The sequence below is a fragment of the Carcharhinus amblyrhynchos genome, chromosome 8, assembly GCF_965287045.1.
Source record: "Carcharhinus amblyrhynchos chromosome 8, sCarAmb.v2.hapA, whole genome shotgun sequence".
Taxonomy (NCBI): domain Eukaryota; kingdom Metazoa; phylum Chordata; class Chondrichthyes; order Carcharhiniformes; family Carcharhinidae; genus Carcharhinus; species Carcharhinus amblyrhynchos.
In genome coordinates this window covers 71,423,218-71,450,672 of record NC_137331.1, presented here as the reverse complement: position 1 = coordinate 71,450,672, position 27,455 = coordinate 71,423,218, and the positions used below count along the sequence as shown (strand labels likewise).

General features: G+C 42.7%; 1 protein-coding gene across 3 annotated transcripts in view; it reads right to left on the bottom strand.

Annotated features, from left to right (window-relative positions):
* The window catches only part of prkdc (protein kinase, DNA-activated, catalytic subunit), a 220,736-nt gene that overhangs the window by 97,202 nt on the left and 96,079 nt on the right, over positions 1-27,455 (bottom strand). For all 3 annotated transcript variants that reach the window (XM_080194241.1, XM_080194242.1, XM_080194243.1), the window contains exons 44-49: positions 18,297-18,362; positions 17,742-17,814; positions 14,096-14,244; positions 4,869-5,009; positions 3,853-3,972; positions 2,795-2,938 (exon numbers count right to left, since the gene is read on the bottom strand). In XM_080194241.1, the coding sequence (XP_080050367.1) occupies positions 2,795-2,938; positions 3,853-3,972; positions 4,869-5,009; positions 14,096-14,244; positions 17,742-17,814; positions 18,297-18,362 (693 nt within the window). The remainder of the gene's footprint in view (positions 1-2,794; positions 2,939-3,852; positions 3,973-4,868; positions 5,010-14,095; positions 14,245-17,741; positions 17,815-18,296; positions 18,363-27,455) is intronic.

Below are 27,455 nucleotides of genomic sequence, written 5' to 3'. Positions count from 1 at the left end.
CCATGGTCTTGCAATTCTTTCCTTTTAAATATATATATATATATATATAAAATCATTTTTTGAAAGTTATTACTGAATCTGTTTCCACTATCCTGAGGCAGCGGATTCTAGGTCAGAACACATTCTGTAAAATAACTACTCATCTCCACCCTGGTCCATTTACTATAATTACTATTACAATAAACTGCAAACCGAGCATCCTGCCAGTGAAAAGTTCCTTATTTTCTCTATCAAAATCCTTCATAATTTTAAATATGTCTGTTACATTTCCCTCTGCTCCATTGAAAACAATCTCAGCTTCCTCATGTAACTGAGATTAATCCTAGTACTATGTTGTTAAATCTCCTCTACTCTCTCCAAACCCTTGACATCCATTCTAAAATTGCCCAGCACACTCCAACTGTAGTACTTTATATAAATTTGGCATAACTTTCTGGCTTTTGTACGTTATGCCTCTACTTATAAAGCAAAGAATGCTTTTGGTGTGTTCAGTTCCTGCAACTCCATTAAAATTGTAGCATTTAATTCATATAGCCTCTCCTCATTTTTCGTTCCAAAACGCATCACTTCACATCTGTCACGCATCTGTTCATTTCAGGTATCTCCAGAAATTCATTACTATCCTCCAAATTGTTTGCTACATTTCCAACTCTCATTATCCATAAACATTGAAATTATGCCCCCTACATCCAATATGTCAAATGCCAACCTCAAGATGGCAACATTGCACACTTCCCTTCAGTCTGAAAAACAGCATTGAATCCTTAACTAATTTTATATACAAGGTGTCACTGTTCCTTTAATCTTACAGTAATTTAATGCACTTCAATCACAATTGGAAAGTTCGTATACACATCAACTGCCATATGTAACCATACTTCTCATAAGCTTGTAGTTCAGAAGGCAGATATGAAGATCTCCAGGATAAAACATCCAATTTGAGTGGCACTCCATCCACCAACCTAAACTTTCAATCAATCCATCAGTTTGCATAGAGGTACCAGTGCGTATCAGATACAAGATTAGTGCAGGATTTCACCAAGATTCCTCTCATAGCATCTTTCAAATCTGCAACCTCTACCACCTCAAAGGATAAGGGCAACAGAAACATGGAACACCAGTACCTGCAAGTTCTCCTCAAAGCCATCATCTTAATTTGAAACTACATAACCCCTGTTCCTGTACTGTCACAGGATCACTACCTTCTTACTGTGGTCTCAGACTAATTGGTTTCAATGCATTCAGGAGTCAGATTAACAACTTCAATTCTGAGTTGTATCGAATGTTTTTGCATGACATTTATATTATTTTTTAGCAATGATCTGCATTGGAAATCCCCTTGCATTGATGCAAAAGCAGCAATTTGTCAAACAGTAAAAGGCAACAAAACAAAAAACATTTTGAGATACCCAACACACACTTACCAGACTTCATTGGTATTTCTCATTTTACAAATGCTATTCCTTCATTCATAAGGTTAAATGATATTGCTACTTCTTTCTTAATTAAAAACAAAATGGTGGAGCAGCTTGCGTACTGGTGTTCCATTACATCGCAGCATGAAATGATGAAATACAGGTTCAGTTCCCCACTCAATTGAACTCCATATATTACATGTATACTCTGACAGCATGCATCTTTACCTCACCACTGCCTCTAATTTGTTTTTGCTTGTCCAACATTTATTGCTGGATGACAAGAAATGTGCTTCAACTAACTATTGGGTAGATCACAGCCACATTTCAGTCCACCACCACAAACTGTGCACCCTTTACAACGATTCTATCCTCCCTTTCCACCATCTGAACATTCAGCATTTACAAACTTGGCTCCCAATTAACCATGAGCTGAACTTCACATCCCATATGCTCTCCATTGCCACTGCCTCCTTCCAGCTCAGTAACGTTATTAGTCTCCATCTTGCTTCAGCTCATCCCTTTATCAAAACACTTCCCAGACTTTTGTTCTCTCTAAACTCAATTATTCTAATGCTCTTCTGGCTGGTCTCTCATCTTGCACCCTCTGTAAACTTGAACTCATCCAAAAGTCTTTTTTGCCTGTAACCTAACTTGCATCAACAACCATGATAAAAGCAAAATACCAAGGATGCTGGAGGGCTGAAGCATAAACAGCAAGCACTGGAAAATACACAAAAGACTGAGTACCTGTGGTGAGAGAGTGTTAAACATTGTTGTTGTAGTTAACCAGGTTTAGCTGGGACAGAGATTAAGGCAGAATGTTCCCATACCAGGCTGCTGCTCTGGATCTTGGAGTGACCATTGAAACAATGCCCTCTTGAATTTATAGATGTAGTTTTTTGTGGTCTATCAAACCACAGAGAAGGAAAATGGGAATTGGGATATAGATAAATATTGTTACAGATATATAGAGCTTGCAAATTTATTAAATTCTGTTTGTTGGTTCAAAATTTGCTCAGATTGTAAATTTTGATGAGTTTTCACACAGGAGCTAAATAATAGGAGTTACTGCACAGAGGGAGGTATTTTGTCTTTTGGACTTCTATTCACAATCCCGAGTTAGGTCACCCAGTTGGGTATATACTCCCCGTGAATAAAGCATGATATTCAAAATCATAATTATATGCACATTTCTATATTTCAAAAAAACTTGCCTAATAGAACCAAAAGTGTAATTCCTTGACAGAGTGAAGCTAAACAAAATGCAGTTGAGAGCAGGAAATTACAATTTAATATTGTTAAAGTCAATGATATGAACACCAAAAGGTGTTTCAGCATAAATACAATGCAATAGATCAATGCAAGATGTTGTGTACCTTTGGAGTGGCCACACACGTCCAAGATAGAACTGTAACCACAATTTCCACCACCATGTAGTGAATGCCATCACCACCATTATTGCTAGAAACCACTAACTGCAACAGGGGTCCAAACCATTCATGGGCATATGGTTGAAAAATCTACAAAACAATAAGATTTAATTTTCAGCTCAAAAGGATTCAGGTGTACTCTTTCAGGCCAGAACTATAATTATTGAAGCTAATCTTGCATATCATAAATTATGTTGAGTGAAATCATTAACATATCATTTTGCTAAACATCTCAGGCTTCTGGGTCCATGCTCTAGAATTAGAGTTATATCATGTCATATGCTTGTGAAAAGAAAATACATTTTGGTTACAGCTGCCTTGAGAAATCAGAATTTTATTTGCCAACCCTAAGTGCCTTGAGAAATCAGAATTTTATTTGCCAACCCTAAGTTGATGGCACCGTAAGAAAGAATGTAATTACAATAAGATATGCTTAGAAGACAATTGCTAATATAATCATGGACATAGGAAGTTATAATGGTGAAGCTGACAACATACTGCATCAACGTAAGATTTTAATTATACAGGTGATAGTTGAGGATCATTTTATGAGATAAGGATATATTCACAATAGGTCAGCAGCAGCATTTTTCCATCAAACCTGTGTATACAGCATGTGTACAAATGTAAATATGACAAATATTTTATGTTACAGGAATTCTACAACTGAATTGTGGAAAATGAATTCAAAAACTGATGGTTTGGGGCCAATAGTGTATGCACCAGTTTTTTGCAATTGACGTAATAGGATGCAAGAAAGATTACTGTGATTTGTTGGTAATCAGGTTCTCAGTGAAATTTAGATTGTGTCCTGCAGGAGGGAAGGAAAATCAACTGGGTGTGTATTTTAGTGGCTAGTTGCACACTGGTATAGGTAAAGATTTGGAATTAACTTGTACGCCTAACCTGCCAAACAGGATATCAAGCAGTGGATATCACAGTCAATGAGTCATAGGATTTCACAGAAAAGCAAATATATTAAAAAAAGCTAATAAACTTAGGACCTCCTCAGTGTTAACAATAAGCTTTGCAATGAAGAGTCGGATATTTAATGGTGTCACGGAGTTTCCCAATTTTCCAAGCAGAAATTTCATCCAGGGTGGAAGCTCATGGGGGGTCTTCCCCTGTATCAGAAAGATTACAAAGAAATCACTTCAATGTTAAATCCAAAGTATCAATATTTTGTCATATTAACAAAATTATGAAATTGTGATGAAATTATTTGCCCATGTGTCAGTTTGGTACACTTACATCTGAGTCAGAGGGTTATGGATTCAAAGCTTAAGCACAAAATGCAGGCTCACACTGATGAGATGGATATAAGAGATACCACAACATTATTCAAAAAAGAGGAGCGAATCTAGCAAATTCACATTCTTCATTTAACATTACAAAAGTAGGAGAACTGGGCTTTATAATAAAATCTTAAAGTGATGGGTTGATCTCAGCAAGGCAACCTGAATATGTGGTGAGAGGAACAAAGTTAACATTTTCAGTCAAACATGGTCACGTTCTGATGAAAAGGCATCAACTTGAAAGATAACTCTGCTTCCGTCCACAGAGGCAGCCTGTATATTTTCAGTATTTTTTGTTTTTATTTTAGATTTCCAGTATCCATGGTATTTTGCTTTTGTATATGCTGGTCATTATCTCAACTGCAGTTTGAGGTTGCAGCGTACACAAACTGGCAGCCACATTTATCTCCCATGAATACACTTTCAAAAATAATTATCTTTATTTAGATAAATTGATCCGTTTAAAACTTTCTTGCATAAATATACAAGGGGAATTATTTAGTCACACTTTGTTTGGAACAATACAATACAGATTGCAGACAGATGGCAGTGTAGGCTAATACCTTTGTGGGTTTCTTCAATTAGATCAGTGAGGATTGCAGCACTAACCAAATGAATTTTTCTCTTGCAACATTTCAGAAACCCACATTAGTTTGAACTTTATTTAGGAGCATGTTTGTCATAGAAACCATAATTAAATAGTTTAGTACAATTGATTTCCTAACCTCCTCAACTTTTGGTGTGATGTTCATCTTCTGCATGTGTTTGACTAAAGCAGTCATAGTTGCCATACATTCATGCTGGTTCATCTCATCCATCTCAAGTTCCACAATGTCACTCTGCACAATATTCGACTCCATCCAAGGCTGCAGGCAAACAGAAGAAAGTTGTGAGGCCTTAAACTTTCCAACTTGTTGTTATTTTGAATGTAACTACAACCTTAAGGTTGCAGCTTAAAATTAAAAACATATTTCCAAAAACATATGAAAAATTAGTCAGAAAGCGACTGTGAATGACAATTCACATTTTGACATTTTCTGACATGGCTTAAAGCAATACGTGCTGCTCAAATAGTTCCTGGTGTATGGTGATTAAAAGTTAATTCCTTGTCGATTTACTTTAGCTAAAGTGACTGGAAACAGCATCTTGAAGGTAAATCTGTGTCACATCAGTGGGAGACATTCAAGGAATAAATGGTGAAGGTTCAGAGCAATTCTGCTCCTTCAAAAAAAACTGTGGGACTAACAAATCCACAACCCCTTGGATCATCAAGAAGCTTAAGTTAAGAATAAAGGGAGAAAAAGGCTTGTGGAGGATCATGTCAAAGTTCAGCTGCCCCCGCCAAATTCATTCAGATGGTACGCCAATTCCACAATGGCCAGAGTACGGGATGGCAGGGAATCCTCTGAGGCATTCCCAGTCACCAATGGCGTCAAACGGGGCTGTGTGCTTGCACACTGCCATGCTGAATAATACCTTCCAGGACAGTGTTGCTGGAATCCGCCTCAAGTACAGAGTGGATGGGAAGCTCTTCAACCTGAGGAGAATTCAAGCTATTACCAAAGTGATAGAGACTGTTCTGAGAGATTTCCTCTTTGCCGATGACTGCGCCCTGTATGCCGGCTCAGAGCCAGAAATGCAAGTCAATATGGACAAATTTTCCACGGCTTGTGACAACTTGGGACTCACGATCAACATTAAAATGACCAAAGTCATGCATCAGCCTGCTCCTCATTCTATAGACGCAACCAGAAGCAGAAGACGCAACCAGAAGCAGAAGACGCAACCAGAAGCAGAAGACGCAACCAGAAGCAGAAGACGCAACCAGAAGCAGAAGACGCAACCAGAAGCAGAAGACGCAACCAGAAGCAGAAGACGCAACCAGAAGCAGAAGACGCAACCAGAAGCAGAAGACGCAACCAGAAGCAGAAGACGCAACCAGAAGCAGAAGACGCAACCAGAAGCAGAAGACGCAACCAGAAGCAGAAGACGCAACCAGAAGCAGAAGACGCAACCAGAAGCAGAAGACGCAACCAGAAGCAGAAGACGCAACCAGAAGCAGAAGACGCAACCAGAAGCAGAAGACGCAACCAGAAGCAGAAGACGCAACCAGAAGCAGAAGACGCAACCAGAAGCAGAAGACGCAACCAGAAGCAGAAGACGCAACCAGAAGCAGAAGACGCAACCAGAAGCAGAAGACGCAACCAGAAGCAGAAGACGCAACCAGAAGCAGAAGACGCAACCAGAAGCAGAAGACGCAACCAGAAGCAGAAGACGCAACCAGAAGCAGAAGACGCAACCAGAAGCAGAAGACGCAACCAGAAGCAGAAGACGCAACCAGAAGCAGAAGACGCAACCAGAAGCAGAAGACGCAACCAGAAGCAGAAGACGCAACCAGAAGCAGAAGACGCAACCAGAAGCAGAAGACGCAACCAGAAGCAGAAGACGCAACCAGAAGCAGAAGACGCAACCAGAAGCAGAAGACGCAACCAGAAGCAGAAGACGCAACCAGAAGCAGAAGACGCAACCAGAAGCAGAAGACGCAACCAGAAGCAGAAGACGCAACCAGAAGCAGAAGACGCAACCAGAAGCAGAAGACGCAACCAGAAGCAGAAGACGCAACCAGAAGCAGAAGACGCAACCAGAAGCAGAAGACGCAACCAGAAGCAGAAGACGCAACCAGAAGCAGAAGACGCAACCAGAAGCAGAAGACGCAACCAGAAGCAGAAGACGCAACCAGAAGCAGAAGACGCAACCAGAAGCAGAAGACGCAACCAGAAGCAGAAGACGCAACCAGAAGCAGAAGACGCAACCAGAAGCAGAAGACGCAACCAGAAGCAGAAGACGCAACCAGAAGCAGAAGACGCAACCAGAAGCAGAAGACGCAACCAGAAGCAGAAGACGCAACCAGAAGCAGAAGACGCAACCAGAAGCAGAAGACGCAACCAGAAGCAGAAGACGCAACCAGAAGCAGAAGACGCAACCAGAAGCAGAAGACGCAACCAGAAGCAGAAGACGCAACCAGAAGCAGAAGACGCAACCAGAAGCAGAAGACGCAACCAGAAGCAGAAGACGCAACCAGAAGCAGAAGACGCAACCAGAAGCAGAAGACGCAACCAGAAGCAGAAGACGCAACCAGAAGCAGAAGACGCAACCAGAAGCAGAAGACGCAACCAGAAGCAGAAGACGCAACCAGAAGCAGAAGACGCAACCAGAAGCAGAAGACGCAACCAGAAGCAGAAGACGCAACCAGAAGCAGAAGACGCAACCAGAAGCAGAAGACGCAACCAGAAGCAGAAGACGCAACCAGAAGCAGAAGACGCAACCAGAAGCAGAAGACGCAACCAGAAGCAGAAGACGCAACCAGAAGCAGAAGACGCAACCAGAAGCAGAAGACGCAACCAGAAGCAGAAGACGCAACCAGAAGCAGAAGACGCAACCAGAAGCAGAAGACGCAACCAGAAGCAGAAGACGCAACCAGAAGCAGAAGACGCAACCAGAAGCAGAAGACGCAACCAGAAGCAGAAGACGCAACCAGAAGCAGAAGACGCAACCAGAAGCAGAAGACGCAACCAGAAGCAGAAGACGCAACCAGAAGCAGAAGACGCAACCAGAAGCAGAAGACGCAACCAGAAGCAGAAGACGCAACCAGAAGCAGAAGACGCAACCAGAAGCAGAAGACGCAACCAGAAGCAGAAGACGCAACCAGAAGCAGAAGACGCAACCAGAAGCAGAAGACGCAACCAGAAGCAGAAGACGCAACCAGAAGCAGAAGACGCAACCAGAAGCAGAAGACGCAACCAGAAGCAGAAGACGCAACCAGAAGCAGAAGACGCAACCAGAAGCAGAAGACGCAACCAGAAGCAGAAGACGCAACCAGAAGCAGAAGACGCAACCAGAAGCAGAAGACGCAACCAGAAGCAGAAGACGCAACCAGAAGCAGAAGACGCAACCAGAAGCAGAAGACGCAACCAGAAGCAGAAGACGCAACCAGAAGCAGAAGACGCAACCAGAAGCAGAAGACGCAACCAGAAGCAGAAGACGCAACCAGAAGCAGAAGACGCAACCAGAAGCAGAAGACGCAACCAGAAGCAGAAGACGCAACCAGAAGCAGAAGACGCAACCAGAAGCAGAAGACGCAACCAGAAGCAGAAGACGCAACCAGAAGCAGAAGACGCAACCAGAAGCAGAAGACGCAACCAGAAGCAGAAGACGCAACCAGAAGCAGAAGACGCAACCAGAAGCAGAAGACGCAACCAGAAGCAGAAGACGCAACCAGAAGCAGAAGACGCAACCAGAAGCAGAAGACGCAACCAGAAGCAGAAGACGCAACCAGAAGCAGAAGACGCAACCAGAAGCAGAAGACGCAACCAGAAGCAGAAGACGCAACCAGAAGCAGAAGACGCAACCAGAAGCAGAAGACGCAACCAGAAGCAGAAACTAGCGCTTGATTTGGATTCAAGTGAGGGAGAGTTGCACAGCGTCAGCCTCACTCTCTCTTCCCAATTCCCATCTAGATCCAGTGGCAAGACAAGAGTCAAGATGGCTGGAGGTGGGACTAGGTGCAGTGGATGACCTGGACATCATCTGTGTCTTGTGCTGCTCTTCGCATTCCACGATGCTTGCAAAGACCGCCTTCTTGACCGTTGGACCTTCCGTTGGTCTCATCCACTCAATCCAACAGACTGTCTTCACATGCTGGGATAGACATCTCCCTATCTCACTGAGGGTTGAGACCCGTCGGCTGCCCTCACCTGGTTTAGCTGCCTTGTTGAGGCCATTGCCCGGGGTGTGGCCGCTGTCGTGTGCAAACAGCTACGGGGAGCGACAGGTGAATGCCAGGTGGGGACAAAGGATGGACAAACGGCTCTGAAAGAACGCGACATGTTCCTCCACCAAAGGTACATAATACATAAAGTGCAAGAGGGCAACTAAAGAAAGAGTAGGGCCTGTTAGGAGGCAGAGGATGCTGATCGGCTCCTTAATGAATACTTCATGATTGTTTTCACAAAATAAAGGAACAATACAGACATCACAATCAAAGAAGGAGATTTAACATTTTTTAAGGTTGATAAAACACCAGGCCCAGATAAAAGGTGTCCTAGTTGTTAAAGGTAGCAAGAAAAGAAATGCAAGCACTCTGAGCATTATTTTTCAATCCTCTCTAGCTACATGTGGTATTAGAGGACACGAAGACAACGAACATTGTACCACTGCCTACAAAGGATAGATTGAGTAACGACAGTGCAGTCAGCCTAAGCTCAGTATCATAGAATCCCTACAGTACAGGAGGCGGCCATTTGGCCCATCGAGTCTGTGCCAACCACAATCCCACCCAGGCTCTATTCCTATAACCACACACATTTACCTTGCTAATCCTCATGATGCTACAGTCAATTTTTCATAGTCACTCCACCTAACCCACAAATCTTTGGACTGTGGGAGGAAACCACTGCTCCCGGACGAATCCCATGCAGGCACAGGAAGAAAGTACGAACTCCATACAGACAGTGGCCAGAGCCGGAATTGAACCTGAGTCCCTGGTGCTGTGAGGCAGCTGTGCTAGCCACTGTGCCACCTTTCTGATGGTGAGAAAACTATCAGAAAAAAAGGATAGGATAAATCTTCATCTAGAGAGACACAGATTAAGCAGACAGCCGGCACAATTTGTTAAGGGAAGATCCTGCCTGACTAATATAATTCAATTTTTCAAAGGTCACAAGGAGAATCGATAAGGGCAGTGAATTTGATGCAGTCAATATGGATTTTAGCAAGGCTGTACATGACAGACTGATTATGAAATTAAAAGCCCATGGGATCCAAGGCAAAATGGCAAATTGGATTCAAAATTGGCTCTAAAGCAGGAAACAAAACGTAATGGTGAATGGTTGTGTTTGAGACTGGAAGGTGTTTCCTCAGTGTTTAGTATTAAGTGTCTTGCTTTTTGTCATATATTTGAATGACTAAGGGACTAGAAAGTAGCAGATAATTAATAAATTTGCAGATGACACAAAAAGTGATTATGTGGTCGATAATGAAGAAGAAACCAGTGGACTGCAGGAATGGAGTAATCATGTCAATGGAACAATAATAAATGGAGTTCAGAAGATGGAATCTGAGGTGGGGGGGGGGGGGGGGCGGGGGGGAGTCTAAACCCACTGAAGAGAGAGTGTTCAGGGGTTGATCAGTATATTCGGAGATTGGTTGAGATGCCCCCCACCCTGATCACTTGCCTCCAAATGGCTCACCCCAGCCACCATATGGCTGAAGGAGTCATATGGCCTACTTCTTTTCGTACTGTTGTGTATTCCACATTTAATCATTTGTTGGTTGGCAATGCCTTACTTAAGGTGTTGCAATCAAGCAAAACAAGTAACTGGTTGGCTATGTTTGACTTTGCCTTACATAGAAGGCATAGGTTCCATTATCAACCAAATGATACTTAACCTTCACAGAGGACACAGAACAATCTGGTACATTTCAGCACAGATTTCAAGGTAAAGGTTTGACAGAGATTTCCCAAAACAAATTAAATTCAGAAGTATTTTCAAGCAAAACTTCAGGGCATAGTTATCATACTTCCCTATCTAATTGGCAAATATATGCTGGAATGGAAATTATTACACTGTGACAATCACTTACTGTCACAGCAACAATAATCACAAAGGCTTAAAAAGAATAAGAAATGGGGATGAATCCACATATTATATCTAAAGGTCAAATTATATCACAAAGGATGACAGATTCACCAATAAAGCGTCACACAAGAGCTACTACATTTATTAAGAGTTCAGAGGATTGGCTAATTAACAGGAAACAGAGTCAGGATAAACGGATAAAGAACATAAGAAATAGGAGGAGTAGGCCATCTAGCCCCTCGAGCCTGCCCCACCATTCAATAAGATCATGGCTGATCTATCGTGGCTCAGTTCCACATTCCCGCCCTCTCCCCATAACCCTTAACCCCCTTGCCTATCAAAAACCTATCAACCCGCGTCTTAAAAATATTTAGCGAGGCAGCCTCCACCACTTCAACGGGCAGAGAATTCCAGAGATTCACCACCCTTTCAGTGAAGAAGTTCCTCCTCAACTCCGTTCTAAACCACCCCCCCTTTATCTTGAGGCTGTGCCCTCTAGTCCTACTGTCCTTTGAGCGGGAAGAGCCTCTCCACCTCTATCCTATCCATCCCATTCATCATCTTATACGTCTCAATGAGATCTCCCCTCATTCTTCTAAACTCTAACGAGTACAAGCCTAGTTTATTCAGCCTCTCCTCATAGCTCAACCCCCTCAACTCCGGCATCAGCCTAGTAAACCTCCTCTGCACTCCCTCCAAGGCCAAAATATCCTTGTGTAAGTGCAGCGACCAAAACTGCACACAGTACTCCAGCCGCGGCCTCACCAGTGCCCTATACAGCTGCAGCAAGACCTCCCTACTTTTATATTCAATCCCCCTCGCTATGAAGGCCAGCATCCCATTCGCCTTCCTGACCACCTGCTGCACCTGCAGGCTGGGTTTTGCGACTCATGCACAAGGACCCCGAGGTCCCTCTGCACCGTCGCATGCTGCAGTTTTGCCACGTAAGTAATAGTTCTTCCTACCAAAGTGAACAACCTCACATTCGCCAACATTAAATTCCATTTGCCAGTTCCTGGCCCATTCGCCCAGCCTATCTAGATCCTTCTGCAGACTCTCCACACCCATTTTCAGGTCGCCATACTACAACTCGTGGAGTGCCACATGGATCATTGATGGGATTTATAATTTATATTAATGACTTAGATGAAGGGACTGACTCTTCTGCAGCAAATTTGCTGGAAATATGAAGATAGGTAAGGAAGTGTGTTGTGAGAGGGGCACAAAAAGTTTACGAAGGGAGATTAAGTGAGTAGGCAAAAAATTGGCAGATGGAGAGTTGTGTGGAAAAATGTTTGATTGTCCACTTTGACAGGAAGAATAAAAAATTAGAATATCATTTACTTGGAGAAAGACCGCAGAAAGCTACAGTACAGAGGGATGTGAGTGCCTTGTAAATGAATCCCAAAAAGTTAGCATGCAGGAACTGCACATAATTAGGAAGGCAAATTAAATGTTGGCATTGTATTACAAGGATTGGAGAAAGGAAAGTCTTGCTACGAATCTATGGGGCGTTGGTTAGAATAATGTGCAATTTCTCCTTACTACATTGAAAGGAGTTGAGAAAAGGTTCACTAGGCTAATTCTTGGGATGAAGTTCAAGGTAGTGTCCTAGGCCCAACCATGTTCAACTGCTTCATGAATTCCTTCCCTCCATCAAAGTTAAACGTGGAGATGTTTGCTCATGATTACACAATGTTCAGTGCCATTCGTGACTCCTCAGACACTGAAGCAGCCCATGTTCACACACAGAAGACCTGGACAATATTCAGGCCCCAGCTGGATACCTGGCAATTAACATTCATACCACACAAGTGCCAGACTATGACCATCTCTAACAACAGAGAATCTAACCATCTCCTGTTGATGTTCAAATCATTGCTCAATTCCCTACCATCAACATCCTGGGGGTTACAATTGATCGGAAACTAAACTGCACTAACATAAAATTACTATGACTATAAAAGCAGGTCAGAGATTGGGAATTCTGCGTACAGCAACTCACCTCCTGACTCCCCAGAGTCTATCCGCCATCTACAAGGCACAAGTCAGAATGTGGTCGAATACCTTTCCACTTCACTGGTTGAACGTCACCCCAAGAACACTCAAGAAGTTCAACACCATCCAGGACAAAGCAGCCCTCTTGATTGGCAACCAATCCATCACCTTTAAGATTCAATCCCTCTACCGCCAACACAGTGGCATCAGTGTGTACAAACTACAAGATGCACTGCAACAATTCACCAAGTTAACGACACCTACCAAACCTATGACTTCCAGCATCTGACAGGACAAGGCTGCAAATGCATGCAAACACTTGCAAGTTCCCCTCCACATCACGTAACATCCTGACTAGAAACTATATCATCATTCCTTCATTGCTGCTGGGTCAAGATCCTGAGCTTCGTTCCTAACAGACCAGTGGTTCAAGAAGGCAGCTCATTTTAAGAGCAATAAAGGATGAGAAATAAATGCCGGCCTCGCCAGCAATCCCCTCACTCCACATATTTTTTTGAAAATGAGGATGTTATCTTGTGAGGAAAAGTTAAACAGGTTGGATCTGGACTCATTGGAGCTTACAGTAATGAGAGGTATTTTACTTTAATATGAGATTGAGGGACATGCCAAGGTAGATGCTGAGAGGAAGTTTCCTTCCTTTTGGAAAATCTAGAATTGAGGCAGTTTAAAATTAAGGGATCCCCTGTTTAAAATGGAAAGGAGGAAGAATTTATTTACAGGTTCATTAATCTTTGTCTAACCTCGGGCAAAGATTGGGCCATTGAATATATTCAAGGCTGAGTTAGACACATTTTTGATCAACAAGGAAGTCAAGGGTTATGGGGGAGCCGGCAGAAAAGTTGGCTTTAGGCCATAATAATTCAGCTACGATCCAACTGAATAGCAAAACAGGCTCAGAGGACGGGGGCCAAATTTTATACTCATCTTCCTAGGTCTGATGATTGTACTGTCCCATTCTACTTATGATGACTAAATTTAAACAGGTTAGTGATTATTAGTATCAAGAAATAGCAATATAGTCCCATTGGCCATATTCAAAAGTGTAAAAACTTACTAAAGAAGATGATTGCTGGAAGATTAGAGGTATGTTGACCAAGGGGGAAGAGAATGATGATGTTGAACAATATGAAATTAAAAACGGGAGGCTGTTCCGAGCAGCTAAAAAGGAAAGCAGAAGACCGCGAGACAAAGAAATGAGCCAAGGTCTTATCTTTAAGCAGATGACTGCTGCTACATGGCCAGCCCAAAAACATTACATTCCTGATAATCACATCAATTCTGAAATAATTTATTACCATTTTTCTGGTACGAGCAACAGGTACTTTGGGATCTTGTGAACTGTACGAGAAGCTCTGGACACCAGTAGAGAAGTCAAACTGACTCATTTCCTCGCTGAGACTACTGTCAACCATGTATGATTGCGATGACAAATAATGGGGTTCATCTGTTTAAAAAAAAAAGAAAAATCACCAACATGGGCAAAGTTTAGTCAAGTCATAGAACTGTGATGGCTACATTTTTGACCACATAATAGAGAACCTAATTCTTCTCATTAGTATTCAATTGAGGTGTTCACAACAATTTTTTACTGTTAGCGGTTAGTACTTACCACCTCACCATATTTCTCCATGAAGGGGCACATAAAAGATATGGCCCAGAATTCTCTGGCCATTCACGTCCTGCCACCTCTGCCGGAGAGGCTGAACTTGGCACTCAGCCAAATCTCCATTCACTGTAGCAGGACGGGAGAATCCTGCTAGTGTGGACAGCCGGAGAATCCCATCTATTATTTCATTGAAGGCAGTTCAGAGAACGTTCACTAAAATGATCCCTAGTATGGAGTGGTTATCTTACTAAGAAAGTTTAAACAGGTTGGGACTTTATTCATTGGAATTTAGAAGAATGACAGATGATATCATTGAAACATATAGGATTCTTAAGAGATTTGATAGGATAAATACTGAGAGGATGGTTTCCCATGGAGAATCTAGAAACAGAGGGCAGAGTCTCAGAATAAAGAGGTGCCAAATTTAAGACTGAGGTGAGGAGGAATTTCTTTTCAGAGAGTTGAAAGTCTTTGAAACTCCTTACCACAATGTGTGTGGGTGCAGAGTGATTGTGTATACTTAAGGCTGAGATAGATAGATTTTTGATAAGTAAGGGAATCAAGGGTTAGGGCTAAGGGCAGAAAAGTGGACATGAGGAATGTTGGATCAGCGATGATCCTATTGAATGGTGGAGCAGGCTCAAAGGCTTGAGCAGCTCCTCCTGTTCTTATTTCTTACGGTCTTATAACATTTGAACTCCAGATTACTTCATGACCAATACCTCTCTATTTACTAGTAAGAACTGAGTGTTAACAAACATGCTGCACAATCCTAGTTTCTCTACTCACAGAAACTGTAGATTTTTTTTTTGCTAAGCTGGCACAATCTAAAAGAATGCCAAATTGTGCCCTAAAATTGGTAGGAAAAAAGGACTTATAAAAATACACTGAGCCCAACCCTGAATTTATGAATAAAGAATTTGCCAAGTTGAATCTTTTCAGATCCAAAATTTGGGAGAAGCACAAAACAATTCTCCGTAGATACTTCTTCAATAGTGACAGGATGTAGTAAATACCTCACCAAACTCTATATTAGGTGAAATACAGTGGAGCTCTGTGATCTTTGTAGCATTTACACAATCACATTAAATTTACAGCAGAGAAAAAGGCCATTCAGTCCAATTGGCTTATGTTGCATATAAGCTTCCTTCTTTTTTATTCACTTCATCTCAGCCTATCGATTTATTCTTCTGTTTCTTTCTCCCTTATGTGCATACCTAGCTCCTCCTTACAGGCAGTATCCATGATATTCATCTCAACTACATTATGTGGTCTTAATTTCCACATCCAAACCACAAAGTAAAGAAGATTCTCCTGAAAACTTTATCGGATATATCCTACGTGTGTAAGAGGCCCCCTACTTTTGAGTTACCCTACATCTTCTCTACATTTACTTTTTCCAAAAGCCTTCAAAATCTTATTTATTTTTATTTATTTGAGTTTCAGTTTTCTCTTTTGTTTTATTTCATTCACAGGATGTGCGATCACTGATCCTCCTCATTTGAGCAGATTCTGTGTATATGGAGGGCTTGTTCGTAGGGACAGCTTCTTTAACGTGTTTAGGGCAGAAGCTGGAGAAATGGAGCACTGTAAGGTTATCCATGGTTAAGTGAGGAGGATTGCAACAGACACTGATAGATGCCTTCATCAATCGTCAGTTCCAATGTGCCACAGTGAAAAACTGCACTGACCTCCTCAGAAGACAAACAAGGGACATGGCGGACAGAGTACTCTTCATCATCCAGAACTTCCCCACAGCACAGAGGCTACGACATCTTCTCCGGAGCCTTCAACATGTCATCGATGAAGACGAACATCTTGCCAAGGCCCTCCCCACACCCCCACTTCTTGCTTTCAAACAACCGCACAACCTCAAACAGACTGTTGTCCGCAGCAAACTACCCAGCCTTCAGGAGAACAGTGACCACGACACCACACAACCCTGCCACAGCAACCTCTGCAAGATATGCCAGATCATTGACATGGATGCCATTATCTCACGTGAGAACACCATCCATCAGGTACATGGTACATACTCTTGCAACTCGGCAAATGTTGTCTACCTGCTGCAGGAAAGAATGTCCCGAGGCATGGTACACTGGGGAGACCATGCAGATACTACAACAACGGGTGAATGAACATCGCTTGACAATCACCAGGCAGAAGTGTTCTCTTCCTGTTGGGGAACACTTCAGCAGTCACGGGCATTCAGCCATGGATCTTCGGGTAAGCGTTCTCCAAGATGGCTTTTATGACAGACGACAACACAGAATCGCTGAGCAGAAACTGATAGCCAAGTTCCGCACGTGAGAACAGCCTCAACCGGGGTCTTGGAGTTCATGTCACATTATCTGTAACCCCATGACTTGCCAAATATCACTAACTGTCCTGACTGGAGACAATACACATCTCTTTAACCTGTGCTTAACCCTCTCTCCACTCTCATTGTCTGTACCTTTAAGACTTGATTACCAGTAAAGATTTGCATTCCAACCATTATGTTACAAATTGAGTCTGTGTCTTTATATGCCCTGTTTGTGAACAGAACTCCCACTCACCTGACGAAGGAGCTGCACTCTGAAAGCTTGTGGCTTGTACTACCAAATAAACCTGTTGGACTTTAACCTGGTGTTGAGGCTTCTTACTGTGCTTAGTCCAGTCCAACACCAGCATCTCCACATCATTCTTTACTGCACCATTCAGTTGACATATAGGCCAGAATTCTCCAACCGTTTACACTGATAGGATTCTCTGGTCCTGCTGGCGGCACGCACCCCATGCCATGGGATTGGTTCAATGAAAATTCCCACTGTCAACAGCAGGGCCAGAAGATCCTGCCAGCAGCAAATTCTGTGCGCTTCTCACCGAGATAAACACTGTAGAAAGACCAGAGAAACTCACCCATAGTGTAACACTGGCAAATTTCTGGGAGTAGGCCCCGATTACAAATACATCTAGGAAATAACGTATAGTGCTTCAGACTACAAAAGTTTTATTAGAGACAAAAATAACAAGGAGGAATGCATGAAAGGACGTGCATTTATAAAGTCCTTTATCACCTGTCAAAAAAGAGACTCAAAGTATAAATTCTGCAAAGAAGGAATAATGAAATATTGCTGCGCAAGTCCAGTGATACATGTTGGGATATGACTAGTGTAGACAGTGGGACAATTTGCATACTCATTCTTCCCTTGGTCATGTGTTCTGTGGCAACCTCATCAATGGAAAAGGAACCATACCAACAAATATAAATATTACCCCTTTATTAGACAAGATTAATTAGATACATCAATTTATTTCACAATTCAAACAAAATAGTAAAATTCTGCACAAACCTGAATCTCCTTCTGCTGCTCTTCTTGCTTCTTTTCGAATAGCAAAGTATCTTTTTTTCTTTTCCACTGGGACCTTGAATAGAATATTTAACAGGGCATTTAAAACTAACAGATCTTCCTCATTGCAGTCAAATATTTTCCATACATTGCACTTTTTGCCTTTCCAGTAGGTTTTCCTACGTGCACATGAAGTATGGAAACAGTAGAACTGAGTTCTTATAAACGGGTTTGTTTATACAACATTCTAGTACAATATTTATAATTAATCAATTATAATAAATAAATAATTAATTCTGCCAAGCTTCACTTTTATCTTTCTCTTTGCCATCTTTAATTTGTTTCTGTTTTCTAATCATTTTATTTCCTTGCTCTTCATTTTCCTAATGCATTATAATCCTGGTTTCTTTTTTCTCATTCCACTCACTTCCAATTTTTTCCTTACTCTTCCATATACCAATGCCCAGATAAGCGTGCAATATCGGGGACATTTTGATAGAAAATACACAATTTATCACACACTATAATTACTGCTTTATGTACAAAAATATTACTTACTTCAACCTCCACAGGAAAACTGTATGTGCGTTGAACATCTATTAGATTTTCAAAGATAAAGATATTCTGTAAAAGAAAAATGATTTGTTTGCTGCTCCTTGATTGGTCAGGAGTATTTTAACAATTTAATGGAGTCAAACAAAATATTGACAGTTTGTCAGTTGAGTTTCTATCCCATAAGAAACATTTATCCAAGTTACTGAGTTTTACAGTGCATAAAGTGGCTCTTTGATCCATTGTATTGTGCCGGCCATCAAGTACCTATCTACTCTAATCCCATTTGGAATATACAAATTTATTTTTATTCTTTTAACTGCTTCCATTTTTTTCTTTTCCCGTTTTGTGATTTCCCCACACAAGAAAGCATATTCCTGTTTAGTCAATACTCATGCCTCTCCGCAAGTCCACCACTCAATGTCACTTAATGGTAGACTAACAGAATGCCTGTTAGTTTCTTCCTGCTGAATACGTAATAATTCCAAACTAGCAGCAACACTAAAATACAATCTTTATATAAATTTGGTCTTATAGCTAACTGCATTTTAACATTGGATATTGCCATGCTCCTAGCACATTATTCCGGGATCATGAATGTTAAGCATAGATCCTTAAATAGATTATATTTTTGTTCTACCTATCATTATTTTTACTTCAAAAAAAAAAGCAAGGTCATCAATTTATCACAAAAGCCAACAACTAATGATCTTGCATGTTGGAAATGCCAGTTTTAAGATGCTCAGAGAACACATATTAAAAAAACAAAGTTTAATATTTATACACAACTCGCAGATCTTTCCTGTGTTGCACATTGGAGTGAAGACCATATGTAGTCTTCTAGTTGATCTAGAGGATGGTGGTTAATTATATCAAGCACATGGTCATAATTCAGAATGCATTTTTATGTCCTAAATTCTGTGCTTATTCCAATATAAACACACACACACAAGACATTTGTATGGAAGTTCACATTGCTGAATACACTCTTCTACGAGCAGGTGGATGTAACTATAAATGTGGACATCATAATGGAAAAGGCTGATTGGAAGCATGTTCACATTTTAAAATCTTTAATGTATCAATAGTAGAAAGTTGTTCACAGTTCATCAGGGAATTTGCTTATTCTTAGCAGTAGGGTGTCTTTGTTATGCAGAGAATACAAAGGGAACTAATGTGCAATGAACGAACAAGTTAAATTTAACTGTGATGAAATTATATCCTGGAATTCTTAATGGGCCTTTGGAGATTAATCTCACAACTTTGTCCAGTATTCTGCCAAAAATATACATGGGTGATGTTTATAATTGATATGCATTCTTTACATCATGTTTTTATGATTTTTACTGCTGCAAACTCAAGGGTACCAGAAGACTGGAGGATAGCGAACGTGGTACCGTTGTTTTAAAAGGGTAGGAGGGATAACCCTGGTAACTATAGGCCAGTGAGTTTGACGTCAGTGGTAGGCAAGTTGATGGAGAGGATTCTTAGGGATAGGATGTGTGAGCACTTAGAGCGTTGTGATCTCATTAGGGATATGCAGCATGGCTTCATCTTGCCTTACAAATCTAGTAGAATTTTTTGATGATGGTGACAAAAACGGTCGATGAAGGACGAGCTGTTGGTGTCGTCTATGTGGATTTCAGTAAGGCATTTGACAAAGTCCCTCATGGTAGGTTGGTAGAAAAGATTAAGGCTCATGGAATACAAGGCCAGGTATCTAGATGGGTTGAGAACTGGCTTGGTAAGAGGAGACAGAATAGTAGTGGAAGGGTCCTTTTCTAGCTGGAGGTCTGTCACTAGTGGTGTGCCACAGGGCTCAGTACTGGGACCTCTTCTTTTTGTAGTATACATAAATGACTTGGAAGAGGGAGTAAGTGGTGTGATCAGCAAATTTGCAGATGACACCAAGGTGGCTGGATTGGCGGGCAGTGAGTAGTAGTGTCTGGCAATACAACGGGATATAGATAGGCTGGTATATTGGGCAGATATATAGCAAATGGAGTTTAATCCTGATAAATGTGAGGTGATGCATTTTGACCGAAATAATGTAGGGGGGAGTTATATGATAAAGGGTAGACCTATAAAGAGCATAGAAACACAGCAGGACCTGGGGGTGCAAGTGCACAAGTCTTTGAAGGTGGCAGTACAAGTGGAGAAGGCTGTAAGAAAGCTTATGGTATGTTAGCCTTTATAGGAAGGGGTATAAGAACTGGAGTCTAATGTTGCAGTTGTATAGAACGTTGGTTAGGCCGCATTTGGAGTACTGCGCCCAGTTCTGGTCGCCTTACCACCGGAAAAACATGGAGACCCTGGAGACAGTGCAGAGGTGGTTTACCAGGATGTTGCCTGGTATGGAAGGACTGGGTTATGAGGAAAGATTGAGCAAATTGGGGCTGTTTTCCCTTGAAAGACGGTGACTGAAGGGAGATCTAATCGAGGTATATAAGATTATGAAGGGTGTAGATAGAGTAAACAGTGGTAAGCTTTTTCCTATGTTAGAAACGCACAGCACGAGGGGCCACGGGCTTAGGGTGAGGGGCGCGAGGTATAACACGGATGTTAGAGGGAGGTTTTTCACACAGAGGGTAGTGGGGGTATGGAATGCTCTGCCAAGCAAGGTGGTGGAGGCAGGTACGCTGGAGTTGTTTAAGAGTTACTTAGACAGGCACATGAGTGGGTTGGTGATGGAGGGATATAGGAGATTGTTTTAAATAAGGTTCAGTAGCCTTGGGACGTCCCTGGTAATGTATAAGGATGTGGAATGATACTAATGTTTTTCTCTTTTAATTCACAGGTTTTAAGTCAGTCCGCCTTGTTGTCCAACGAGGGGTATACACGCGATGGGTCATACAAGGGCTGCTCTTGGATGTTTGAGAATAGCCTAGTACTTCATGTCGTTAGTGTATGCTTAAACTGGACCAGATGCTGGGCAACACGACAGCTCAGTGACTATCACCGTTTGCTGTGCAGACACATGGATTTGGGCCAGTGTCCGTGGGAGTTTGCGCATTCTCCCTGCGCTTGCGTGGGTTTTCTCCAGGTGCTCCAGTTTCCTCCCACACCCCAAAGATGTGCTATTAGGCTGACTGGAGGTAATAAATTGTCCCTAAATTAGTTTTCCCTCAATGTGGAATGCCATAAGCATAGATAAGGGTCATGGGTGGAGGGGGGACTCAATGTTAAAATGGCGGCGCGGGCTCGTTGGGCCGAAGGGCCTGTTTCCCAGGCTGTTTTTGTTCTTTGAACACAAGATGCTCTGATTAAAGGTGGACTTTGGGGGTATTTAGTATTACTGGAAAGGGTTAATGGGTTTCAAGTCCAAAGATTCTGAACTCTGGTAGTAAGAGTAGTAGTCCAGGGCGTTGGTAGAACAGGGGTGCAAATCTTGAGTTTGACAGTACTTCAGAAAGTCAGGAAAAAGATACAAGCATGGGGGAAAGCTCTTTGATTTGGAGCTCATTGTAGAGAGAGAGCATGGCATTTGGAAGACATAGATGAGTTTTGCCACAAATGTGGGCTAGAGGGGAGTAGGAGGATGTGGGCCTGACAGTACTTGTGGGGGTCAATCCCATGAATGGCACCATTGTTTTACAACTTTACACAGAATCTCTGCAAAAAAAAACTATTCCGTGGGTAAGAACGAAGAAAGAGAAGTAGACCATTCACCCCTCAATTTTGCTCCACAATACAAAAACGATCATGGCTGATCTTCTGCTTTAATTCCTCTTTCCTGCCTGCTCCCCAAATCCCTTGATTCCCAGAGACAAAGAATTATCTAATTCAATCTTAAACATACTCAATGATGGAGCATCCATATTCCTCTGGGGTAGAGAATTCAAATCATCAATCCTAAATAATGGACCCCTTATCCTGAGACTGTGTCCCCCATGTTCTAGATTCCTTAGTGGGGAAACAAGCTGTCAATATCTATTTTGTCAAGCCCCTTCTGAAAATTTAATGAGATTACCTCTTATTATTCAAAACTCCTGAAAGGGCCAATTTACTCAACTTTTCATCATTGGTCCCTGGGCTGAGAAGACTGTCCAATCCAGTGAACCTTCATTGTATCACCCCTCCGCAAGCAAATTTATCCTTCCTTAAAAATGGAGACCGTAAAGGGACACAGCACTAATGTAGTCTCACCAAAGCCCAGTACAATTGAAGCAAGACTTTCGTATTCTTGTTCTCCAATTCCCTTGTAATAAAAGTCAAGTGCTACTTGCCTCCTCAATTGCTTGCTGTCATGCACATTAGCTTTCCATATTCCTTCTACACATGTACCTGAGACACTCTAAATATCAACATTATGAAGTTCCACACTGTTCAAAATATATTTTGCTTTTCTATTCTTCTTACCAAAACGGACATTATATTTTCCCACATTATACTTAATCTGCCAAGTTTTGTCCACTCACTTCACCTATCCACATCTTTTTGCAGACTCTACTTCATCCCTACAACTTGCTTGTGTACCTAGCTTTGTATCATCTGCAAATTTGGCTACAATATACTCTGTCACTTCATCCAAGTCATGAGTATAGACTGTAAATAGTTAAGACAAATCCCTGTAACACTCCAATAGTTAGTTTTCCAGCCTAACAATGACCCATTTATACAGACTCAGTTTCCTGTTAACCAACCCTCAATCCATGCTAAAAGAATCCCAACAGAAAGAGATCTTTATCTTGTGGCTCTTTTTATAAGGTGGTACCTTATCAAATGACTGTTGAAAATCCAAATAGACTACATTTACGGGTTCACTTTTTCTCCACCCTGCTTGTTGCATCCTTAAAGAACATAAGATGGTGAAAAGGGCAGACAAGTGGTAGGTAACATTTAATACAGAGAAACGTGAAATAATTCAGAAGAATTAAGAAAGGCAATATAAACTAAATTATTTAATTTTAAAAGGGGACAGGAACAGAGAATCTAGAGGTATACAAACATAAATCTGGAGTGGTACGACAAATTGAGATAGTTGTTAAAAAAATACGAGGTCACTGGATTTATAAGCTGATGGTAGTCATGATGTGGAGATGCCGGCGTTGGACTGGGGTAAAACAAAGAAATCCCACAACACTAGTTTAAAGTTCAAACAGGTTTATTTGTAGCAAAACCCACAAGTTTTCAGGACAGTCTGTCCCTTCGTCAGGTGGCTGGGAGTTCTGATCGTAAAAAGGACACAAAGACACAAACTCAATTTACATGCATAATGATTGGAATGAGAGTCTTTACAGCTATGTGAGTGGAACAAGAGGTGCCGTTGCACCTCTCTCACACTCCTCAACCAACTCATACACCAGCTCTACAGCAAATGCCGCATCCTGGAAACCAAGATAGAATTCATATTCTCAACTTGCATTCAGGATGCAGACCAGCTGCAAAGCTCTGCCAAGCAGACAAGACAAAGGAATTACACCATCTACATGCACACCAAAAACAGGAAACTTGAGAAACTCGGCACCACCACCAGCAACAAAGCCTCCTCTGGTACTACGGTAGAAAACAGCACCACCGCAGGGAAGTCCATTGTCAACTTGTCGGACTGCACACTTCAACCAGATGAAGTTGAAGTTCTCAGCCAAGGGCTCAATTTCTGCCCCACCACCAAAAAGGACCCTATTATTAGTCTTGCAGCAGACACAGAGGAATTCATCAGACAAATGAGGTTGCAGGAATTCTTCCATGAACCCCAAGAGGCCAACAGCGAACACAATCAGACAGACAGTGAACCGGAACCAGAACAGCCAGAGAGAACCGCAGTGCAGCGACCGAAGAGGAAGGAGTCCAATTGGACTCCTCCAGAAGGCCGCTGCCCTTGACTTGACCTGTATACCCAAGCCATCAGGAGGTGCGTCAACACCAGATTCATTAACCGCACTCAAGACAACCCCGATCACCACCCAAGCATAACGCAACGCCATCCGCACTCTCAAGACCAACCGCGACATTGTCATCAAACTAGCAGACAAAGGAGGGGCCATCATCATACTGAACAGAACAGATGACTGTAAAGAAGTGTACCGACAACTGAACAACGAGGAACACTACAGTTACCTGCAGATCTGACCAAAGAACACACAAAGAACACAGAACAAAATCAGCCCGGGAAACAGGCCCTTCGGCCCAACGAGACCACGCCGCCATCTCAACACCACCAGTCCCCCTACTCCACCCACGACCCGTCTGTTTTATGGCCATCCAGATTGAGGGAATCTGATTTAGGGACAATTTATGCCTGCCAATCAGCCTAACAGCACATCTTTGGGGTGTGGGAGGAAACAGGAGCACCCGGAGAAAACCCACGCAAGCACGGGGAGAATGCGCAAACTCCCACAGACACCAGCCCAAATCCACATGTCTGCACAGCAAACACCCGTCAACTCAATACTCCGATCAAGTCCTTTGATCCGGAGCTTCAGAACACCCTTTGTGCTCTCATCCCACATACTCCCCGCATTAGAGATCTCTACTGCCTCCCAAAGATACACAAGGCAAACACACCCGGCCATCCCATCGTATCGGGCAATGGGACCCTGTGCAAGAACCTATCTGGCTATGTGGACGGCAACCTGAAACCCATTGTTCAAAGAACCCCCAGCTTTTGTCACGACTCTATGGACTTCCTACGTAAACTCAGCACACATGGAGCAGTTGAACCAGGAGCACTCCTCATCACAATGGATGACTCGGTTCTCTACAAGAACATCCCCCACGATGATGGCATTGCTGCAACTGCCTCAGTACTCAATGCCAACAACTGCCAGTTTCCAGATGCAATTTTACATCTCATCCACTTCATCCTGGACCACAATGTCTTCACCTTCAACAACAGTTTTTCATCCAGACACATCGCACCTCAATATGCCAACATTTTCATGCACAGGTTTGAACAAGACTTTTTCACCACACAGTACCTTCAACCAATGATATACACTAGATACATCAAAGACATTTTCTTTCTTTGGACTCATGGCTAACAATCATAAACAACTATATGATGACGACATCAACAAGTTCCATCCCACCACCAGACTCACCATGGACTACTCTCCGGAATTGGTTACATTCTTGGACACATGAATGTCCATTAAGAACAGTCACCTCAGCACCTCACTTTACCACAAGCCCACAGATAACTTCACAATGCTACACTTCTCCAGCTTCCACCCTAAACACGTTAAAGAAGCCATCCCCTACAGACAAGCCCTCCGTATACACAGGATCTGTTGATATGCAGATGTATGGGATTGTGGGTAATCTAGGAAGTTGGATCAGGAATTGGCTATCAGATAGGAGACAGAGGGTGGTGGTGGATGGTAAATATTCATCATGGAGTACAGTTACGAGTGGTGTGCCTCAGGGATCTGTTTTGGGGCCACTGTTGTTTGTAATTTTTATTAATGATCTGGATGAGGGTATAGTTGGGTGGATTAGTAAATTTGCTGATGACACCAAAATTGGAGGTGTGGTAGATTGTGAGGAAGGGTGTCATAGTCTGCAGGGAGACTTAGATAGGTTGCAGAGCTGGGCCGAGAGGTGGCGGATGGAATTTAATGCGGAGAAGTGTGAGGTAATTCACTTTGGTAGGAGCAACAGATGTGTCGAGTATAGGGCTAACGGGAGGACTTTGAATAGTGTGGATGAACAGAGGGATCTAGGTGTGTGTGTACATAGATCCCTGAAAGTTGGGAATCAAGTAGATAAGGTTGTTAAGAAGGCGTACGGTGTCTTGGCGTTTATTGGTAGGGGGATTGAATTTAGGAGTCGCAGTGTAATGTTGCAACTGTACACTACTCTAGTGCGGCCGCACTTGGAGTACTGTGTGCAGTTCTGGTCCCCGCATTACAAGAAGGATGTGGAGGCGTTGGAGAGGGTGCAGAGGAGGTTTACTAGGATGGTGCCTGGTATGGTGGGGAGGTCCTATGAGGAGAGACTGAGGGATTTAGGGTTGTTTTCGTTGGAAAGAAGGCGGCTAAGAGGGGATCTTATTGAAACATATAAGATGATTAGAGGTTTAGATAGGGTGGATAGTGATGGCCTTTTTCCTCGGATGGAGAAAGCTAGCACGAGGGGGCATGGCTTTAAATTAAGGGGGGGTAGCTACAGGACGGATGTCAGGGGTAGGTTCTTTACCCAGCGGGTGGTGAAGGATTGGAATGCCCTGCCTGCTGCAGTTGTAAATGCGTCTAGTTTGGGGGCGTTTAAGAGATCTCTGGATAGGTTTATGGACGAAAAGGGATTGGTATAGGCTAGTGGGTCATTGTTTTTGTAACTGGTCGGCGCAACATCGTGGGCCGAAGGGCCTGTTATGCGCTGTAATGTTCTATGTTCTATATGAGGAGGATCACAACAGACACCTCCAGACGGTGAAAGATGCCCTCATAAGAACAGGATATGGTGCTCGACTCATCGATCGACAGTTCCGACGTGCCACCGCCAAAAACAGCACTGACCTCCTCAGAAGACTAACATGGGACATGGTGGACAGAGTACCCTTCATCGTCCAGTACTTCCCCGGAGCGGAGAGGCTACAACATCTTCTCTGGAGTCTTCAACATGTCATTGATGAAGACGAACATCTTGGCAAGGCCATCCCAACACGCCCACTCTTGCCTTCAAACAACCGCGCAAACTCAAACAGACCATTGTTCACAGCAAACTACCCAGCCTTCAGGAGAACGACCACGACACCACACAACCCTGCCACAGCAACTTCTGCAAGATGTGCCGCATCATCGATAAGGATGCCATCATCTCACGTGAGAACACCATCCACCAGGTACATGGTACATACTCTTGCAACTCGGCCAACGTTGTCTATCTGATACGCTGCAGGAAAGGATGTCCTGAGGCTTGGTACATTGGGGAGACCATGCAGACGTTACGACAATGGATGAATGAACACTGCTCGACAATCACCAGGCAAGACTGTTCTGTTCCTGTTGGGGAACACTTCAGCGGTCATGGGCATTCAGCCTCTGATCTTCGGGTGGGTGTTCTCCAAAGCGGCCTTCAGGACACACGACAGCGCAAAGTCGCTGAGCAGAAACTGATAGCTAAGCTCCACACACATGAAAACGGCCTCAATTGGGATCTTGGGTTCATGTTACACTATCTGTAACCCCAACAACTTGCCTGGACTTGCAAAATCTCACTAAC